Genomic DNA, 20,131 nt, shown 5'->3' on the forward strand with positions numbered 1-20,131 from the left:
TTTTTATTATAAATAAGGTTAGAAAGAAAAATCTTGTGTGTATAATTTGGCATATTTATCTGATTCTTTCCTTTGGGTACAGTTCTAGGAGTTTTCAAGGTCAACAGTGTACTTTTTGGTTTAATTTCTGTCTCTTTTTCTCAATAATTTAGTATTTGATAAATCCTCTTTGTATTGTTAATTTGGGGACATGTTTAGATATATTTGGTGAACAGTGTAAAATCAATGAGATAGGCATATTATTGTTTATAAGTTAACAATTCACCTTTTTTGGTAGATATTTAATAAATTTTTCCCCCAGATAGGGAAGCCAAAAACATTAGCCTGCAAATCTTTAGGTTATCTTCTCACAAAGGGCTTGAACATTTAGGACTTAGGCAGTGGAATTAAGATAATTATAAAAAATTGTTTAAGCTGTAAGTTAATGTCTTCAGAATGCATGGAAATGATTAACACAGTTTTCTTTGATTACTTTTTTTCCAGGTGTTTCATGGCAGGGGACATGGAAGGATTCTGTTCATCCATCCATGACACCAGTGTCTCTGCTGGGTTCAGAGCACTGTATGAGGAGGGACTGCTTCTTGATGTCACTCTGGTTATTGAAGATCATCAGTTCCAGGCCCATAAAGCACTCTTGGCTACCCAGAGTGATTACTTCAGAATTATGTTTACTGCAGACATGAGGGAGCGTGATCAGGACAAAATTCATTTAAAAGGTCTAACTGCTACTGGTTTCAGCCACGTCCTTCAGTTTATGTACTATGGGACTATAGAACTGAGTATGAATACTGTTCATGAGATTCTTCAGGCTGCCATGTATGTTCAACTTATAGAAGTGGTGAAGTTCTGCTGCTCTTTCCTGTTAGCAAAAATCTGCTTAGAAAACTGTGCAGAAATCATGAGACTCTTAGATGATTTCGGTGTAAATATTGAGGGAGTTAGGGAGAAGCTGGAATCCTTTCTGCTAGACAACTTTGTGCCACTCATGTCCAGACCTGACTTCCTGTCTTATCTGAGTTTTGAGAAGCTCATGTCTTATTTGGATAATGATCATCTGAGCAGGTTCCCAGAGATAGAGCTGTACGAGGCTGTGCAGTCTTGGCTGCGGCATGATAGAAGACGCTGGAGACATACCGATACCATTATTCAGAACATCAGGTTTTGCTTGATGACCCCATCCAGTGTTTTTGAGAAGGTTAGTGCATTTGAAAACAATAGATGGTACTCATTTAGTTAAGGCAGTGTGTCTTTGTAGATAAGATTCCCAGGCTTGGTCAGGAGCCAAAAAGAGAATGAATAGTTGATAAGAATAGTTTTATGTGTAAGAAGTTTAATTTGTTTAAGCTTGTGCATTTAGGTTTTTAAAAATACATTTTGTACGTGAAAGAAGAACCAGGTAAGTGGTGGGTTGGTTTCATTTTAAAAGTACTTTTAAAGTTGAAGCATAATTATTTAGCCCAAAATATTACAAGTTTGCTTTAGCTTTTCTTTCTTCACAAAGTAATTAAATCTGAACTGTGTGAGGCTAGTTCTCTTTTTAATAAATTAGTTTAAGTAATACATGCTGAAATTAGAGTTGATGCGTTTTATAATTCTGAATGATGCATTAATACAGTTTCATATTCTTTTGAAATGTAGTAAGGAAACATAAAATAGCTCTTGAAAACCAGTAGGTCCTAGTGGTGATTTCTCCCCCTGCTCTTAGTTCTATTTTTCCCCATTTCACTCGGAATACTAACTAAATTTAACCATGAAAATGATGTTTATGTCTGCAACCGTTTTGATATTTCTAAACAAATAGATTATAAGTCCTTTACCTACATTGATCAAACTGTGCACATTTTACCATGTAATAGTTCTGCTATCTTAAAAACAGTCTCTCCAAAACAGCTGTGGCCTTTTTGCATGTAAGCATTTTTCATTTTTATATCAGAGTCTCACTTGTGATCCTTTCTTGCCCAAAGGAGAGAAAGCAGTTTCAGTAATTGCTTAACTTAATTGGTTTCTAATCACATGGTTACCTCTGGGGCTCTGTTTATCTCTTGCATCTTTTCTTCTTTCTAGAAAGCACAAGTAAAGCTTTGGTCGACACCCTTCATGTTAAATAGTTCTTAAGCTTTAGTTACTAAACCTGGTGATAAAAATACAGTATTTGCAAAAGATGGCCATTTACACCATTTGAATAATAAACAGATTTGTGCCTTCAAATAATACTCAGCAGCCTGACATGTTCTTTTCCTTCTAAAATATCATTAACTTACACTTTTAGTTGAGAGCTCAATTTTATGGGGTTTTTAACTTTATTCTCAGAATGTACTGATGCGGCAGAAATAATTGAAACTAAAAAATAGATTTCTTAATTATTTCTGTTCAGTGATAATCGGCCCTACACCAACTATGTAACTCATTTGTCTCTGTTTTGATTTTTTTTTCCTTCTACTGTTTTTATTGCTCTCTTTCCCTGGGGGAATCCTGTTTTGTCTTTATACATTAAATACAAATGCTTTCCCACTACTAAAACAAACAAAACCCTCCAACTAAGTGGAAGTACTTGTGAAATAGAAAATAAAATTTTCCCTTTTGTAGGACAATATGATGGATAATTGATAGCAGTAAGTGATTTTTAAGTGCTGAGCTACAGAACCTTTTTTATATTCCAATTATCAGTTCAAGCTGGTCAGTAGTGACACTGGCTGCAAGTTAATACCATCGGATAGTTTTGTAAATAGTATAAAACATCAGTTGTATCTTCTGATGAATTGTTTGCATATACAGCATAGGAGGAGGTGGTTATTACTCACTGGTCAGGTATTGGGAATCTCATCAGAATGAAAACATTGTTAAGGCTTCCTTCTTGAGTTAATTTCTTAGGAAAACTTAACAAGGCCCTGGCCACAGAGAAATCTTCATTTTAGTAATACTGGTAAGATAAATGCAAGGTAGTCAGTGATTCTTGTCTTAGTGTGTTAGTGTTAATGTTTACCAAAGGAATCTGTGGCATTCTAAATGTTGCAGAACGTCAAGGTAGCTAGATTTGAGACCTTATTTCTAGTAATAAAACTCCAGAAACCAAACTAAAATGGAAAATTTGGTTAGGAAGTAAGAATTTTGACTATTTTATACCATAATATAGGGTGGGGTAAAAGTAGCTTACAATCATGAGTACACAAAACACAAGAGTATATTCTCGTATTATTATTTATTAATTTATTATTTTCCATATGAACAACTGTAAACCTACTGTTGCCCAACCTTATATTTTGAGCTTGAAAATAGGGTTCATCTATTTCTTCTGTGCTCAGCCCACTGCAGGTCTCAAACAAGTCCACTTTAATACCCATATATACGCTCAGTGCCAGAAAGGGCCCAGAAATAAAGATAGGTTATATCGGTGCTGGTTCTTTTTTAGCATGAGAATCTATGTAGGGAAAAGGGTAGGCAGGTTGATTTGTGGTTTTATCCTGTTTGCTGAAATTTAGGAAAATGGAATATTGATACACACTTTTTACTTTTAGCTTTAAATTTTTTGAAGCTTTGTTTTATGAGACTTTCTAAACATACAAAAAGCTGAAGGAATAGTAAAATGATTACTCGTGAACATCTTGTAGGTTAATAGTTGTTACTGTTATGCCACATTGGCTTTACCCAGCTAGGTAGGTAGAGGGTGCACCTTTAAGTAAAATTTTTGTTTTTTGCTAAACCATTTCAAAGAAGGTTTTAGACATAATGCTTCATTCCTAACTACTTCAGCAAGCTTCTCATTTCCCAAGAGTGAGGGTACTAACAGTCGTTCCTTAGTGTCCTTAGTGTCGTGTAATATGAACTCCATTTTCTGATTTTCTTAGTTGTCCCAAAATGTCTTTTTTTTTTTTTTTTTTAAGCCTTATTTTAGGATTTAATCAAGGTTTGTACAGCGCATTTGGTTATTAGATTTCTTTTAATTTACAGTTGTCTCTTTTTCTCATTTATGATGAGGATGTTCAAACATACAAAAAGTTAAAGGAATAGTATAATGAATACTTGTATAGCTTTTGCCTAGATCCAAGAACTGTTAACATTTTACCATATTTGCCTTATATAGATTTTTCTTTGCTGAATCTTTGAAAATAAGTTACAAACATCATGACATCTCACTCCTAAATACCTAACGTGCTGCTCCTCTGAATAAGGACTTTTTTTCTACCCAAGTTCAATACCATCCCACTGGGAAAATTCACAATAAGACCCTGATATCATCTAATAGCTAGTCCATAATCAAATTTTCTTAGTTGTCTCCAAATTTCCCTAGAATCCAGTCATGGTTTATGCATTGCTTTTGGTTATCATGTCTGTCTAACTTTCTTAATCTAAAAGGGGCCCCCACCTTTTTTTGTTTTTTGAGATAAATCACCTATTGTCTTAGTATGTTCCACATTCTGGATTTATCAGATTATTTCCTTGTGTAGGTGTTAACTTAGTTCCTCTATTCCTTATATTTCTTGTTAACACATCTTTTCAGCATCGTGCTCCTTTCAGGAACAATTGTAGGAAACTATTCTTGCAATGCCGTAGTAAGTCTTGGAAAGCTCTGACCAAACCTAAAATTTATCACTCTTTTTTGTATTAGGAGGCTAACTAGCCTAATCCTATGACAAAAATGATCAAAATTTTATTTATACTATTCTGTTTCTTTTAGATTCATAAAATTTCCATCCCTTTTTTAAAAACTTAGAGACATTGAATTTAATTTATTGTGATTAAAGCTAGTTATAGTGTCAAAATTAAGATTATTCATTCTTAAACAAAAATTAGTGTATATCTGTGATTCTACAACTGTGCTGGTCAATATGGTCCCTGCTTGTGGCTATTGAATAGTTGAAATGTGACAAGTCTGAATAGAGATTTCAAAGATTAAGATGACAAAATAGATGTAAATTACCTTATTAGTAATTTTTATATTGGTTACATGTTCAAATGACATTTTGGATATATTGAGTCAAATAAAATATATTAAAATCAATTTCACCTTTTTAAAATTTTTTTGTTACTCTTCACTCAAGAATATTTTTCGTCTTCTTTTTTTTTAATCCTCACCTGAGGATATTTTTCCCATTGCTTTTCAGAGTGGAAGCGGGGGAAGAGAGAGATGTGAGAGAGACACATCGTTCAGTTGCCTCCTGCACACACTCCAACGGGCCAGGGACCGAGCCTGCAACCGAGGTACGCACCCTTGGCCAGAATCGAACCCCGGACCCTTCAGTCCTCAGGCTGACGCTCTAACCACTAAGCAAAACTGGCTAGGACTCGAGGATATTTTTTTCATTGATTTTTAGAGAGAGTGGAAAGGAGGAAGAGAAGGAGAGAGAGACACATTGATTGATTGCCTCCCTCACGTGCCCTGACGGGTTCGGGGATGGGATCGAACCTGCAACTGAGGCAGGTGCCCTTGATCAGGAATCACCCCTGTGACCCTTCGGTTCGCGGACCAGTGTTCTAACCACTTAGCCACACAGGCCAGGTCTTACCTTTTTACTTTTTAAAATGTGGCTACTAGAAAGTTTAAAATTACATCTTTGGCTCACATTTGTGGCTCTGATTATACTTCTGTTGCACAGTGCTCCTCTAGAAGTTCAAGAAATGAGTTGTTCTTTAGAAACTTAGTATACAATAAAGAGCTCTTCTCACATATTTAACCCCTACCCTGGAATTGAGCCTTTAGAAATGTCCTGTACAGTTTAGAGTTAAATTAATTTACCTACCTAACTATTCTCTGTAGTGGCTGATGAAGATAGTGTGAGTATAGCGTAGCATTTCTTTGTCAGGATCCTTTCCTTGGCCCAGCAAAATGAAAAGCTTGGTGAAGGAACCCATGGAGATTTTAATTCTTCCTTTGGTAGTAGCCATCACATCTGAGCATAGTCAGGGGAGGGGGCATTCTACCTCTCCGCAAGGAATAGCCCCCACTGATTCCAGGGACCTGAATCATGCCCTTTAGCTATGCTGAAATCTTTGGGTTTATTTTTCTGCAGTATCTTTCCCCCTGATCTTCTGGATTTTCTTCCCAGCTGAAAACACATCATCGAGTTCTTTAGAGGCAATGATTCTAATTATCTGAACATCTTATATATGCCAGGCAATGCACCAAGTGCTGTGCACATAGGTAGAGTCTACAGGCTATCTTCATTTTTTTGTTGTTAATCCTGACTGGAGAATATTTTTTCCATTGATTTTTTAGAGTGGGAGGGGAGAGAGAGAGGGAAGAGAGAGAGAGAAAAAGAGAACAATGTGAGAGAGACACATTTATTGGTAGCTCCCCACAGACGTCCAGATGGGGCCCAGGATTCATCCTGCCACCCTTCCCTGCACTGGCCAGCAATTTAACCATTGAGCAACACCCACCAGGGCCAGGCTATCTCCATTGTATTAATAAGAAAACAAGCTCCAAAAGGTCAGGAATCTTATCCCAGAACAAGTGGCACTGCCCTGTCTGGAACACAGGTCTGTTTGCTTCTGAGGCCAAGGCCTTCCCATTACAGCTGCCAGAGGTACAAGGAGCATACAGTCAGCCCTGTGGCCCAGCTTGGGTTGTTGGAGAAGTCGGTGTGGAGTTGTGAAAATGCTAAGGTATCTGCATGAAGGAAACATAGCCTAGGAAACTGAATGGTACTGAAAAAAGTGTAAGACACGGGAAAAGACCTGACAGCACAATTCTGAGGTTTGCCCTGTATAATCAAAGAAAGCTGAAAATAAATGTAAGGATCTTGTCCTTTTGACATAGGTGTTGAAGAGTTCTTATGATTCGTGTCATCAATGGTGGATTCCCAGTTTTAAAACGAGACTTCGATTTCAGTTGTTACTTATGCAAATGTCTGTGGCATGTATTTTTGCTAGTTCCAATGGTCTTTGCCTCTGCTAACAGAGACAATTCTAGATTAAAAGAGACCTAATAACCAAATGCGCTGACAACCCTTAGTGAAATCCTGAAAAGCAGCTAAAAGAAAACAAAACAGAAAAAACCATTTTGGGACAACTAAGAAAATCAGAAAATGGAGTGGATATTACAAGACATTAAGGAACACCGGTTAATTTCAACATGGTGTTATGGTTGAGTAGAGAATACCCTCCCTCTTGGGAGATGAGATGCTTGCCGAAGTCGTTGGGAATGAAGCATCGTGATGTCTACAACTTTCTTGGGAACGGTTTACACCCCCTCTACCTATCTAGCCAAAGCCAATGTGGCAGAACAGTAACCACTATGAACCTACAAGATGTTTATGAGGGATCATTCACTATTCTTTCAGCTTTTTTGTAGGCTTAGAAAGTCTCATAATAACAAAGCTTAGAAGATTGAAAGCTAAAAGTAAACAGTGACTGTCAGTATTGTGCCTTTCCTATAGAAATGTGGAATGCTCTTACTTTTCTACCTCTGACTTGCATGACTCCAGGCTCACAGGTTTCTGAAGAGTGCTGGTAATCTAGGGTGTTGACTGCTGCTAGAGCCTCTGGGGAAGAGATTATGTCACAGTGTCTTCAGCAGGCAGGATCCTATTGAAAATGGGAGTTTAAAAATTCAGTCATACTTGCTTAAGTAAAAGGGAGATGAAAACAAAAGGACAGGATTGGAAATTAACTGTGGAGTAAACAGAAAGGAAGCCATGAAATGGGAATTGCTATCTTGACTTGTAAAAGGAGAAAACCTTTTTTAATAAATTGGATACAAAAGAGAAACCAAATGATGAGCAGAAATCGAACAGGGAGGATCAGAGAAGTCAGAAAAATGGGTGGAATCTAAGGGACAAAGTAAACTGACGAACGAGATAGGCCCACAGACATGGAAGCGTGAAGCAGACCCACAGATCTCAGAGGGAAGGCGGGTAGTGGGGTGGGAGAGATCAACCAAAGAACTTATAAGCATATATGCATAGCCCATGGACCCCACCCTGGGTGGGGTGGGAGATGGGGGGAAGGGGGGAAATGGGAAACACCTGCAATACTCTCAACAGTAAAATTAATTTTAAAATATATAAATAAAATAAAATGAAAGGAGAAAAGGTTAGGAGCAGGAAAGAAACAAGGGAAAACACTAAGATTTGGGGCTTGAAAGTTCTAATTCTCAAATTCAGAATTTACTCAAAATGTGACAAATGTCATCAGTAAGCCTTCGTTCCTCAGAAGTTAGTTTTAGGGTTAAACCTTTGGTTTGGCTTTCTTTCTGCCCTACCGTACTTACAGATAAAATTAAAATATTTACATGATTGAGAGTATTTCCATAAATAGAAAAAATTCCTCCTGAGTTATAAATCCTAAAACTTAGTTGTACTGTCTAAATATTAGTATAATCAGATAATAAGGGGTCTTAAGTTTTTTTAAATTACATTTCCTACCTTTTAGGGCTGTGCACTTATTTACTCTCAGTGGTGCTCTATTACCGTTGCACCAAAATTGGAAGGAAATTGGACTTTCGAAGCACATTTATTTTTGAATTAAATAGTTTTCACTTTGTAGAAAAGATGAAAGGCTAGAGCACTAACCAAGTTGTGCTGAAACTCTTGGGGTCTTCTCTCCCCCATTTACTCTGGTCACTTGACTTCTGAGGTTCTGAGACTGGCCTGCTAGGGGAAGAGAAGCTGGGTAAGCCCTTGTTAAACTTTGTCTCTACCATGTGGCATTGGACTGCAATTAGAGTACTTCTGAGAGGATTTGTGCTTAGCAGGAACTGACTTTTTACAGCCTTATCCCTGGTCATTAACTCAGTTTTTCAGGACAAAGGGATTAATTAAAAGCACTTTGCACCTACCTTTTGTGTTTCACAGAAATCAATATAAGCTTCAGTTCGGAGCATGGTTTTATAAATAGACTTCTAATACCAGGTAGGTGCTTTGGCAACACAACATGCAAAGACTGCTCCACATTTTCCTGAGCATCATTATATGAAATGTAGCTGTAGTTCCAAAGATCTCATTTGTTTTAGCACTCAAGCCCGGCGATAGTAACTTCGTTGTTTCTGGATATTTCTTTTCAGAAGATTGGATCACGGAGAAAGGGTGATAAAACCGACAGCCAGGACTCCGTCTTCCACGTGACAGCTTATACATTTCTAAACTTCGGTTAGCATTTTTGGATGTAGGAAGGGCCCAAGGGGAGGTGTCTGTTCATGCACCTGACTCCCTTCCTCAAGGGAAATCTCTAAACTGGATCCTGTTCACTGCCTAAGACCTGGGATCTGGAGTTCAGGGATGAGGCCCACCCCGGCACTTATTTCTCTGGTTTAGTGTAAGTATGCTGGGTAATTACAAATCATTTGGAGAGGTGAAACAGCTGATAATATCTTAAATTGGCTGATGCAAGCCAAAATAATTTTTGACTCTAGCCAGTTTTAGTAGACTTTTAAAATATATCTTTATTGATTTCAGAGAGAGGAAAGGAGAGACAGACAGAAACATCAATGATGAGAGAGTCATTGGGGATCGAGCCCGCAACCCGGGCTTGTGCCCTGACCGGGAATCGAACCCCGATCACCTGGATCCTAGGTCGATGCTCAACCGCTGAGCCACGCCTGGCCGGGCGAGTTTTAGTAGACTTTTAAATTGCAGATTTTTAATCAAATACAGGTAGTAAGCTCTTTGGATATACATGTTTTAATTATATTGCCAGTTTCATTTTCATTCTCTCAAAATTAAGAGTGTATATAGAGATTACCTTTAAAGGTTAAAACCTTAATGAATGGGTTATGTAACATTTTGACAGTGAAGGGAGAGACAGGGACTTTTTTGCTCAGTGGTAATGGCTAGCTATTATTTCTTTGACTTAATATGTATTTAGAGGAACCACATTTAAAATCAATATCTCACAAGACAGCTCTTTTCATCCTGTGAAAGTATAAGAAAAGTAGTTCAGACCATGAAAGAAATGGCGTTCTTTCCGTATCTTTCTTTTGAGAGCACTTGCTATGCAGGTAGTTGAACTGTTGTGTGAGGAGTGAGCGATGGCAGAAATGCTTTCTCTACGAAAAGGTGAGCCACTCGCTTCTCTGTGGGTAGCTCCCCTCATTAATGCATTTAAAATGTTCTATTCACACAGAAGGTTCTCAGCCCTCCGTCTTCTGTTCTGAAGCAGAGTATCTGTACTTTGTGTAGGGTTATCAGAGGCATTAATTCTACGTTCCTATCATGGAAGAAACTAGGAATGCATATTGATACCGTGTGTGGGGTTTAGAGGAGAATCGCAGCCGTACATAGCTCTGGGAAAAGGGCAAGTAGATCTAGAACTTCTGGCCTTGTCAGGGAGAAGTAGGAGCTAAATTTCTTTGCTTTGAAGATTTTTTATGGTATAAGCAGCTATGTCAAATGGCACAACTTCCCCTACCAGGGGCTTAGAGGTAGAACTGACTGGATACAGATATGTAGTAGCTTCGATTTGGACTTTAACAGAGTTGAAGTGAACCTTGGACACTCTGCAACCCAGGTTTCAAAGCAGCACAGTTGAGTGAATGGAGAAGAGGAGAGAGGGACCAGGAGATTGGGTATAAAGGTGGGAAGGTGGCTCTGAGCAGCAGTTAACCTGGCCCAGTTTGATGGGATCTGCGAGAAGAGCCTGGGGTTAGATGGTGGAGGCCAGGGCAGGCCATTCTCTTAGACCTTGTGACACTGGAATCCCTCTCCGGTGCTCCTGACAGGTGGGCACACTTGGACTACCTGCAGTGGCAGGACGCTCCCTGACTCGGGAGGTAGACAGTCCCTGACTTGAGAAAATATGTACCATAGTAGTTGTTTTTTTAAACGTAGTCCCTGTAAAAAAGCTAAATACAGACCTATCTGGAACCTGAAAAGGGCAAGTTTCACCCGAATGGAGAGCATGGGATTGTCTAATCTTTTAGTTCTGTCCACGATTTTATTAATTCTACAGCCTATCCTATCCCGCATTGTTAGTTCATATTGAGGCTAGAGTCAGGGAAAGCTTTACATTGGGAGTTCGTGGATCTTTAGAGTATCCGATAAAAGCTGTGGGCGTCTCACCACGTCACCCTGCCCCCCAAACGCATTAACACAGTTATTGCTGCTGTTCAGGTGGTTCACGGGTCTTCAGTGGTTCTCGTTGCTTGATGATTAGACTTTGGCGATTACTTTGCTGAAGTCATAGGTTCCCTCCTCCTCTACCAGTGCTGTTTCATAGTCAAAGTTAAACCAGAAACGGTCAGCTTTGCATTATTTAGCGGCTCTCCTAGTGTGTAGTGCCTTCTTATTTGCAAGCGTACTTTAAAAATTTTTTTTTTAACAATCCAAGATCAGCCTCAAGCTAACCAGTCTGTAGCTGAGAAATATGTCTGGCTCCTATCCTCTCCCATTCTTTAGGATTCCACACAGATTACAGAAAGCAATTAAGCAGCCTTATCTGTGAAGCCTCTTAGGATCCCAGGATGTGATTTGTGAGATCAAATGACCTGAACTCAGTGAGGATATCTAGCTGGTTTTTCTTTTTTTTCTCAGTCATCTTGGATTTAAGTTTCTTCTTAGTCATTGTATTTGATCTTCAGATTGGAAAGAATAAAACATTCTTAGCTGAGAATGGAAATAAAATAGGAGTAAGGCTGTTTGTCTTTGTTAATATTACATTAACCACCGCATCCAGGGGAGACTTCACTTTTTCCTCTACTTTTTACTTTAACCTCTAAAATGCCATTTATTCAATATCTGGTCCTTTATAAAAATCACAGTTCATTCAGAGGCATTAGCCTTGTTCATAATTTTTTTACAGCTCTATTTCACTAATACTTCTTTTTTTTTTTAACCATCTGTCATAAGTGATTTTTTAACATCTGAATTCCAGAAAGCTCTGTGCAGCATATCAGATTTTTTAGATACTTTTCTCTTTTTCCCCCCTCATCAGTATGTTTTGCAATTATGCAGTCAGCATCATGCTTTTCAGAGCCTCCAAGCTTTTGAGAGCCTTTACAGAGTTTCTGATCTTGGAATTGATCCTAATTTTTATTTGAAAAACTTGAAATCTGCCTGTCCAATATGTGCATCATTTTTCTTCCTTCCTTTCTTGATCTCCAAAAAACAGGACTGCTTTCTCTAAAGCTTCCTTCTACAGGTATGTTACTAATCATGTTTTACTGGTGAGGATTAGATCCAAAGTAACAGTTTCTCTCATTTCTCCTTTACTTTCTGAAAGACTGAATTTTTACACAGACGGGGAAGCACATCATCAGATGCATTGACTTAAGCTGAGTGACACTTCCACAGATGTACTCTGGTCAGTAAAATAGCTGGTAACTGCTATTACTTTTTGTACATGACAGACACCATACTAAGTCCTTTCACATATATTATCTTGCTTGTCTCCTGTCTTAGGGTTATGGGGTGTAGGTACTATTGTTACCTAGTAATACAGATGAAGAAACAGCCTTAAGGATGATGAATTTTAACCCAAGATTGCACAATTTATGAGTGCCAAAGTCGGATATTTCCTAAATCAGATTCTTAATTACCAAACAAGCTGTTTGAGGTGGTGCTTAATTACTATGCTGGACAAGAATCTAGTACTTCAAACCTGTGTAGCTCTCACACCACTGGCTGTGCACAGTAGGCACTTAAATATTTAATTTGAGGTTTGTTTCTTGTTGATTTCCAGGGTGTTACTGCCTTTTAGCCCTTATAAATTAATAAGAAAAATATGAGAAAAAAGAGTGAGGCACACTGTTAGTCAATTCCTAGAAGAAATGAATGGAAATTGAAAAAAATTCTTTCACTAATCAAGTCTACCTTTGATGGTTTTAGGAGATCCATTTTTTATAGTGCTTTCCCTCTCTGGAGCACTGGTGCCTTTCCCTTCCCCCTCTTCTTCCCCCCAGGCACATTACCTTGGCCTTTCTCTTTCCTAAGCTCCAGGGCCGCCTTTTTCCTCTGTAAATTGTTTTCTTAGCCCATTTCTCATACAACTCACTTTTATACCTCTGTAACTTTCTACATAAACTTTCTCTTATAATTTGCAAAAAAATGACAAGACTCTCTTCTTTTTATAAATATGACACAGGCTTTTTCTGCTTGGTCTTCAGCTTCTTACTACTTTTACAAAGTACCCCTTTGAGCATTGGGGGCCAGTTTGGTAATCTTTTGTATCTAAAGTTCTCTAGCACTCACAGATGTGCTATACAGCTTCATACCTAACCATCAACTGCCTCATTTACTTACTGGTAAATGTGTATTTGTTTTCATTTCCCCAAATATTTTCTAAGTTCTCTGCAGAAACGTAACATATCTTAACCCTTATTTTTTTAAATCTCTCCGTAGCACAAGCACAGTACTTAAAAGCATGCTTCGTAAGATCTTAGTAATCATCTTAATTAGTTCTAGCTCCAAAAATAAAATGAAAAAAAACTGACCTTTTCTTGTCAACTGAATTATTACTATAGTAGTTGATGAAATCACACCAAGTCTTTATGTGAAAAACGTACTGAGAATTTCGTGTATATTTACATTCTTGCTAACTCACTAACTTAATTCCCCAAGTTATTCAGTCATGGTTGTTCTTACACTGTTTCTTGTGGTTGAGAAAGTCATGGTCATGTTTTTCTCTACTGTGAAATCTGTATTTTTCCTCATAGCCACCACTTGTAGCCCAGGACCTGACATATAATAGGTGGTTAATACATTTTGTTACAAGAATTTAGTTTGTGCCTGGAAAGTAACTTGTTTACTTTTTAAACAACTGTAGATTGCAAAAACAGATACGTTAAAAGCTTTAAAAAAGTTTGTGATCTTAACAGGAAAAGCAGTTTTAGGAAAGTAAGCCCAAAATCTTATACTAACCATCTTAGTGGGCTTTGATGTTTTATTTGCCATTGATGTTCTTTCTTTTGGTTAAATTATTTTACTTTTTTCTTAGGTTAAGACATCAGAATTTTATAGATACTCTCGACAGCTGCGCTATGAAGTTGACCAAGCATTGAATTACTTTCAGAACATTCACCAGCAGCCTTTGTTGGACATGAAATCAAGCCGCATCCGCTCTGCCAAACCCCAAACTACAGTATTCCGAGGAATGATTGGACATAGCATGGTTAACAGTAAAATACTTCTCTTACAGAAACCAAGAGTCTGGTGGGAACTAGAGGGCCCCCAAGTACCTCTGCGCCCGGACTGCCTTGCTATTATCAATAACTTTGTGTTCTTGTTGGGCGGGGAAGAACTGGGTCCAGATGGTGAATTCCATGCTTCTTCCAAAGTGTTCAGGTATGACCCCAGACACAACACTTGGCTCCGGATGGCAGACATGTCTGTACCACGTTCAGAATTTGCAGTTGGTGTTATTGGGAAGTTTATTTACGCCGTAGCAGGCAGAACCAGAGATGAGACTTTCTATTCAACAGAGAGATACGATATCACCAATGATAAATGGGAATTTGTGGACCCTTACCCAGTTAACAAATATGGACACGAAGGGACAGTGCTCAATAACAAGCTGTATATCACCGGTGGAATCACCTCATCGTCCACCTCCAAACAAGTGTGTGTCTTTGACCCCAGTAAAGAAGGGACCATAGAACAACGGACCAGAAGAACCCAAGTTGTTACCAACTGCTGGGAAAATAAGAGCAAAATGAATTACGCGAGATGCTTTCACAAGATGATTTCCTACAATGGCAAGCTCTACGTCTTCGGTGGAGTCTGTGTGATCTTGAGGGCCTCTTTTGAATCTCAGGGCTGCCCTTCCACAGAAGTATACAACCCAGAGACTGATCAGTGGACCATCTTGGCGTCCATGCCAATTGGTAGAAGTGGCCATGGTGTGACCGTGCTGGACAAACAAATAATGGTTCTTGGAGGCCTTTGCTACAACGGTCATTACAGCGATTCCATTCTCACTTTTGATCCGGATGAAAACAAGTGGAAGGAGGACGAGTACCCACGGATGCCCTGCAAGCTGGATGGTTTACAAGTGTGCAACCTGCATTTTCCAGAATACATACTGGACGAGGTCAGACGTTGCAACTAACGACATCTTTCTCACTTCAGAGCAAAACAAGAAATTTGTTTGTGACAGAGTAGTTAAAAACATAAAGAAAAACCTCACCAGTTTTACTATCAAAGCCATTGGTCTAATAGCGTAAAAAATTTTCATTCTGTGCTAGCATCCTTTTTTCTTTTTCTTTTTGGTGGCCTCAAACTCATGCAATAAGTTAGTTCTAAGCACTAGCTCTTGAAACTACTTCCTGAATCAGTTCAGTAGAATGATACACTTATCTGGGAAGCTGATTTTATGCTTTAAACATTTCTCTCAGATGTTAGTGTAGGAGTCATGCATCTTCTAAGAGAAGACCTGATAAGTGTCACTTGATGTAATTTCAGTTCCTATCTCGATCTGAAATCTTTTTGAACATTTATTTCAGTCCGTTAGACCTTTTGGTTTTATTGTTTAAGTTTAAAACTCTTGCCCTTTTTGCATGGCTTTTTGCTGAAAATGCAAAAATATAAATTTTCTACAAAGTTAACTTTTTATATTCAAAACACTATTTCTAAGCTGCCTTCTCTTATCTGCATTGTGTTAGTGAAAGCGTACCCATATGTGCATACATCTTATGAATATATAAGGCACATCCTCTTTTATGCGTGGTTAGGATTCTATATTTTTAAGCTAGTGCACTTGCACACACACGGTTTGCCATACTTGTTGAATTTTAGATGTAACGTCTTTTCATGTATTAACATTTTTAGAAAGTTAAAATAACTGGAGTCCTCATTTGGTGTCAAAGTAGCCTATCTTCAGTCCATACTGATTCAGCAATATTTGAACATTCGAACTCCTTATATTCCTGAAACGTATGGATTTATGAAAACATTTTATATTTTATTTTCAAAAGTAAACATTAGTGTTCCTTATCGATGTATGTCTTCTTTTTGAACATGTTTTTCTTCGCAGTCTGTTTAATGTTGCCCTGTTTTTAGTGAGAATTGGAATGGTATATGACAAGCCCTGGCCCTGCAGCGTGCAAGCACTTTTAAAGAGAATTTAGGTAATACCAGACTCCTAAATAAAGGCCCCTTGAAAGTAAGTGCAACTTCCATTCTTTACATTCAATAAGGCTGCTGCATCTGTTATTGAATGGAAAGTAGCAACTTGTGGAAAATCTGAGCTCAGTTTTGACTTAGAGGTAAGGAATAGGATTATAATCTTACTGATCATATCTACTTGTTTATTTAGGACAGAAAACTTAGCGGCACTGGGGATGTAAGCCCTTAGCTTTTGTTTTATTTTCTGAAAGCTACTAGCATGAAGGACAGTAACCTCAAAGTTGAGAATGGATTGAGAATAACTGTAAGCATTTATAAGTGTTTTAGGGTTATAGCCGCACCTTTCAACTTGAAGGGAAAACGTACAATTGGAAAAGTTAAGCAAGAATAGCCAGGGAATGGCTCATTCACGTGGATGCCGTTTTTCCCTGAGTAGAGCCTGTAGCTGACACAGACTAGATCTACACTGGCGAGCCCTGCCAGGTCTTAGGATGTTGGTGCAATATTGCAATGCCTTCTGTATGGCTGTTGTATACATTTTCTAGTTTCTCTTTTTTTTTTTCTTTTTTTTTTTTGCTGCTGCCACCACTGAACATGAGATAGAGTGAAGTCATGGAAATGTGAAGACTTTTGTTTTGTTTTTTGCAGTTAAATGAGACAACTATTTTTAAAAAAACTCTGATTTTAATATTCCAAAACTGGAGGTGTTTGGGTTTAAGAAACAATCAGGCACACAAGTAGTTTTGGAAAAAGAAAAACATTGGCATTGGTTTTAGAAATCAAATTAGTGTTCTTTTGTATATGAGACTTAAATTTTTATTAGATGATTCTATCATTTACTTTCTGTTCTTAGAAATGAAACTCGATATCCTTTCCTATGGGAATATGGGTAAAAGACTTTTTCTACATTTAAAAAGTCATTTCTAATGATTTTACTTCTGAAAACTAGGATTAGCTTAGTCATTTAATTCTTCTTCTAATATATTAGTTGGTTTAGTGTTCTGTATGTCTGCTGTCTTGCTCTAAAGAAAGTAACAATAATGTCTTCATTATTTTCCTCGCCATTGTCTTTTGCTGGAAAAGACCGAGACAGGGTACCCCTCATCAGGCGTTTACACTCCAGTGGTGGTTCTCTTTAATTGCTAGATATGACTTCATAGCCCTAATCAAGGTAAGATCTGGGCACACAGTTGAAATTCTTGGTCTTCCATTCTAAAGCCAGAAGGCCAAGGTCAAGGTTAACGTTTTGGAAAATTTGTGAAATCTTAACTTGAACTAACTCTGGGTTCAGCTTCACACTTAAGTCATGTCTGACCTGATGTTAGCTGTAATCAGTTTTGAGCTTTAAGAATAGTTGCTATTGCTTGGGTTCTTTATGAATGTATGAGAAAATTCTTCTGTTTATATGTAGCTCTAATTTAGGTTCTTTTAAATCCATGATAACTTACATTCCCTTTTCAAGTTATGGTTTAATTGCTGAAAGAGATTTATTTTTGTTATACTAAACTATGGAAAAAATTTTCATAGATTTTTTTTTTCAAGTTTATTTTGTGTGTGCTTCATTTGGAATCGTTTTTGTTTATATACATTGTATGTGTTCAAGATAGTAGTTCTTAAAAAATTCAGTAAGAGATTTGAAACTATTCAGTGCAACTGTTGGGATCTTTGTGTGTTAATTTTCACTTTACATTTTAAATAATCAGACTTTACAAAAATTAGCTGATCTTCATTAGTTGCATCTTAATTAGAAATGTTTGTTCTCTTCTATGTCTTTGACCTAAGTTTTGATTTTAATCTGCTTAAAGAAAATTCTTGCACTACAACCTTTTCATAAAACTCAAGATTGTCTCATTGAAGGTTTTATATCGGAAGAAATACTACTGGTTTTTTAAAAGCAAAGCTTAACTAATAGAATTATTAACTTTTCTTGAGACAGCTTTCTCTGTGTCCTCATTACCCTGCTCTGTGTGAGTGTTACTATAATTTGTGAAATATTGACTGAGCCCTTCACTTATCTTTTCTAAAGCAGCACCTTTGGACACCTCATTCTGGGAAGCCTGCTCGAGTCATAGTAAAGGACACACATTTGTATGGGGAGAAGTGGTAAAAATGGAGAGTTTTGTCTTAATTACAAGAAACTAAGCTTTAAAATATTTTATAACAAATTATTTGAGCTGCATAATCTAAACATGTCAAACGTTCAGTGGGACTATTTTTATATATGTATATGTGGTTGTAGGTCATAACATTTCAGTTTATAATATAAATTGTTATTTCAGTTTATAAGCTATCTCTCAAAAAAGACTAGCTCTTTTGAGAATACATAATTTAAAGTTTTAGATTGAAGTGAAACACAGCATAGATAATAGTGAAATTAGATATAATTGAGGGCTATATAGCAGTAAAACTGCTAGTGCCATTTTTTGTTTGCCTATTATACATTTTTGATTTTTTTTTTTTTTTGTACTCTGAACATTTTTAGGGATCATACATTTGTTCGATTGGATTAGAGTTGGTTTGGGAATAAATATCTTCTAAAAAGAGATTTACCTTAAAAACAAAATTCCTCAAAAATTAGTTTATCGAGAGTTTATAAAGTTAAATACTCAATAGACAGCCCGGAGTAGGTAAACTCATGGAAGTCATATCCTTTCAGTATACTAGTATAACTTCAATATTACATGAGTAACATTGAGACAATGCCATCAACTTTGTTTGTTCCCCTAAAATTCCTGGATTTTCTTTTCACGTCTTTGGGAACAACTGCATTAAAAACCTTATTAATCAGTATATCAGTAAGGATTAGGAGTTTGCTTTCTGAAGGAGTGTTCCAGTGAGGTGATCAGAGAGGTTATTTTCTACCTAACATGCATATGCCCTATACCTCTTGGGCATACTTTGTCTATTAGAAAAACGTTTTGACCTTTAGGTACATTTTGGGCCAACAGTCAAATAATCCTAGGGCCGATTTAAAAATCTTAGAATAATTTAAGGTTTGCCTTTTATATCTGTTTTGAAAGCCTTTACATTTTTGTCAGGTAATTTTTCCCAAGCCGTGAATATAATCTACTCAAACATGTTTATGCTATCCATTCTGTTTTTAAATTGAAAAAAATGTTAAAAGTGTTTATGAAGAAAAGTTTAAATAAAATATTTTTCATCTTTAAAATATACTTCTTTATCTCTTATTATTTACTACCTTTATATAACCCATCACTTTCAAAGTCCCTCATGACTCGATTAGTGGTATCCGTTTTATTTTCCTTCAGCGTGCCAAGGAAATGCCACACAAACGTGATTGCTGCTGCTCTCAGCCACAGATTCACATGAGAGCATCAGAATGACATTATTTACACTTAAGTGCTATGGAAATTTTACAGTGAAGCCAAGTAATTAAAGTCCCACTAACACAGAGTTTGGCAGAATGGAAATATAGACTTGAGAGAAAGCATTTGCAAGCCTCAAGCCTTAGTTTGGTAATTTTTAGATTTCCTTTAGCATTTTGGATTCATTGTTCTTAAAGGCATTTCTAAAAATAGGAAGTGGGCAGGAATGAATCTGCTACACCGCAAGCTCTTGGATTTACATAGGCCCTTGTGTGCCTCCTTTAAAATGGACTCCTGAGACACCTCCGCAGGATTTCCTGGACCCTGGCCTCAAGCTACCTTTCCAGTCTCCCCCTCTGTCACTTCCTACACTCCATTCTGTTGTGATCTTTGTTAATTTCCAGCCTCAAATTACTTGCTTTCCCCCCTTCCCTGCTTGCAAAATACACTGTTTTTCAAAGCCCAGCTCAAATGCTCTCTTCCCCTCCTGCAGCCTGTTCTCTCCCATTGAATTACTTGCCTCTTTTACACTCAATACATTTGTAGTTCTTATTTCATTTTGCATAATAGCTGGGTATAATTCATTTTCCACAACCAGATCATAGTCTCTCTGGATGAAAGGACCTTCTTTTATTCCTTTGTACCCTAGTATCTGTCATGACACTTTTTTTTTGGTTTTATTTTTAAATCCTCACCAGAGGATATTTTTCTATTGCTTTTTAGAGAGAGAGAGAGGGAGAGAAACATCAATGTGAGAGAGGCATCGATTGGTTGCGTCCTGCACCCCCCCCCCACTGGGACTGAGAATTGATC

The 20,131-nt window shown here is 37.4% G+C and overlaps 1 protein-coding gene across 6 annotated transcripts in view; it reads left to right on the forward strand.

Moving 5' to 3' along the window:
- Positions 1–19,152, forward strand: part of KLHL15 (kelch like family member 15) — a 33,550-nt gene extending 14,398 nt beyond the window's left edge. For 4 of the 6 annotated variants that reach the window (XM_081126472.1, XM_081126473.1, XM_081126471.1 and 1 more), the window contains 2 exons: positions 484–1,195; positions 13,867–19,152. In XM_081126472.1, the coding sequence (XP_080982598.1) occupies positions 491–1,195; positions 13,867–14,976 (1,815 nt within the window). In that variant the 5' untranslated portion in view covers positions 484–490 and the 3' untranslated portion in view covers positions 14,977–19,152. Of the gene's footprint in view, positions 1–67; positions 1,196–12,153; positions 12,235–13,866 lie in introns of those variants that run through there. The other 2 variants (XM_081126474.1, XM_081126469.1) reach the window with 2 other exon arrangements.
- Positions 19,153–20,131: the final 979 nt, after the last annotated feature.

This window comes from Miniopterus schreibersii (genome assembly GCF_964146895.1).
Source record: "Miniopterus schreibersii genome assembly, chromosome: X".
Lineage (NCBI taxonomy): Eukaryota > Metazoa > Chordata > Mammalia > Chiroptera > Miniopteridae > Miniopterus > Miniopterus schreibersii.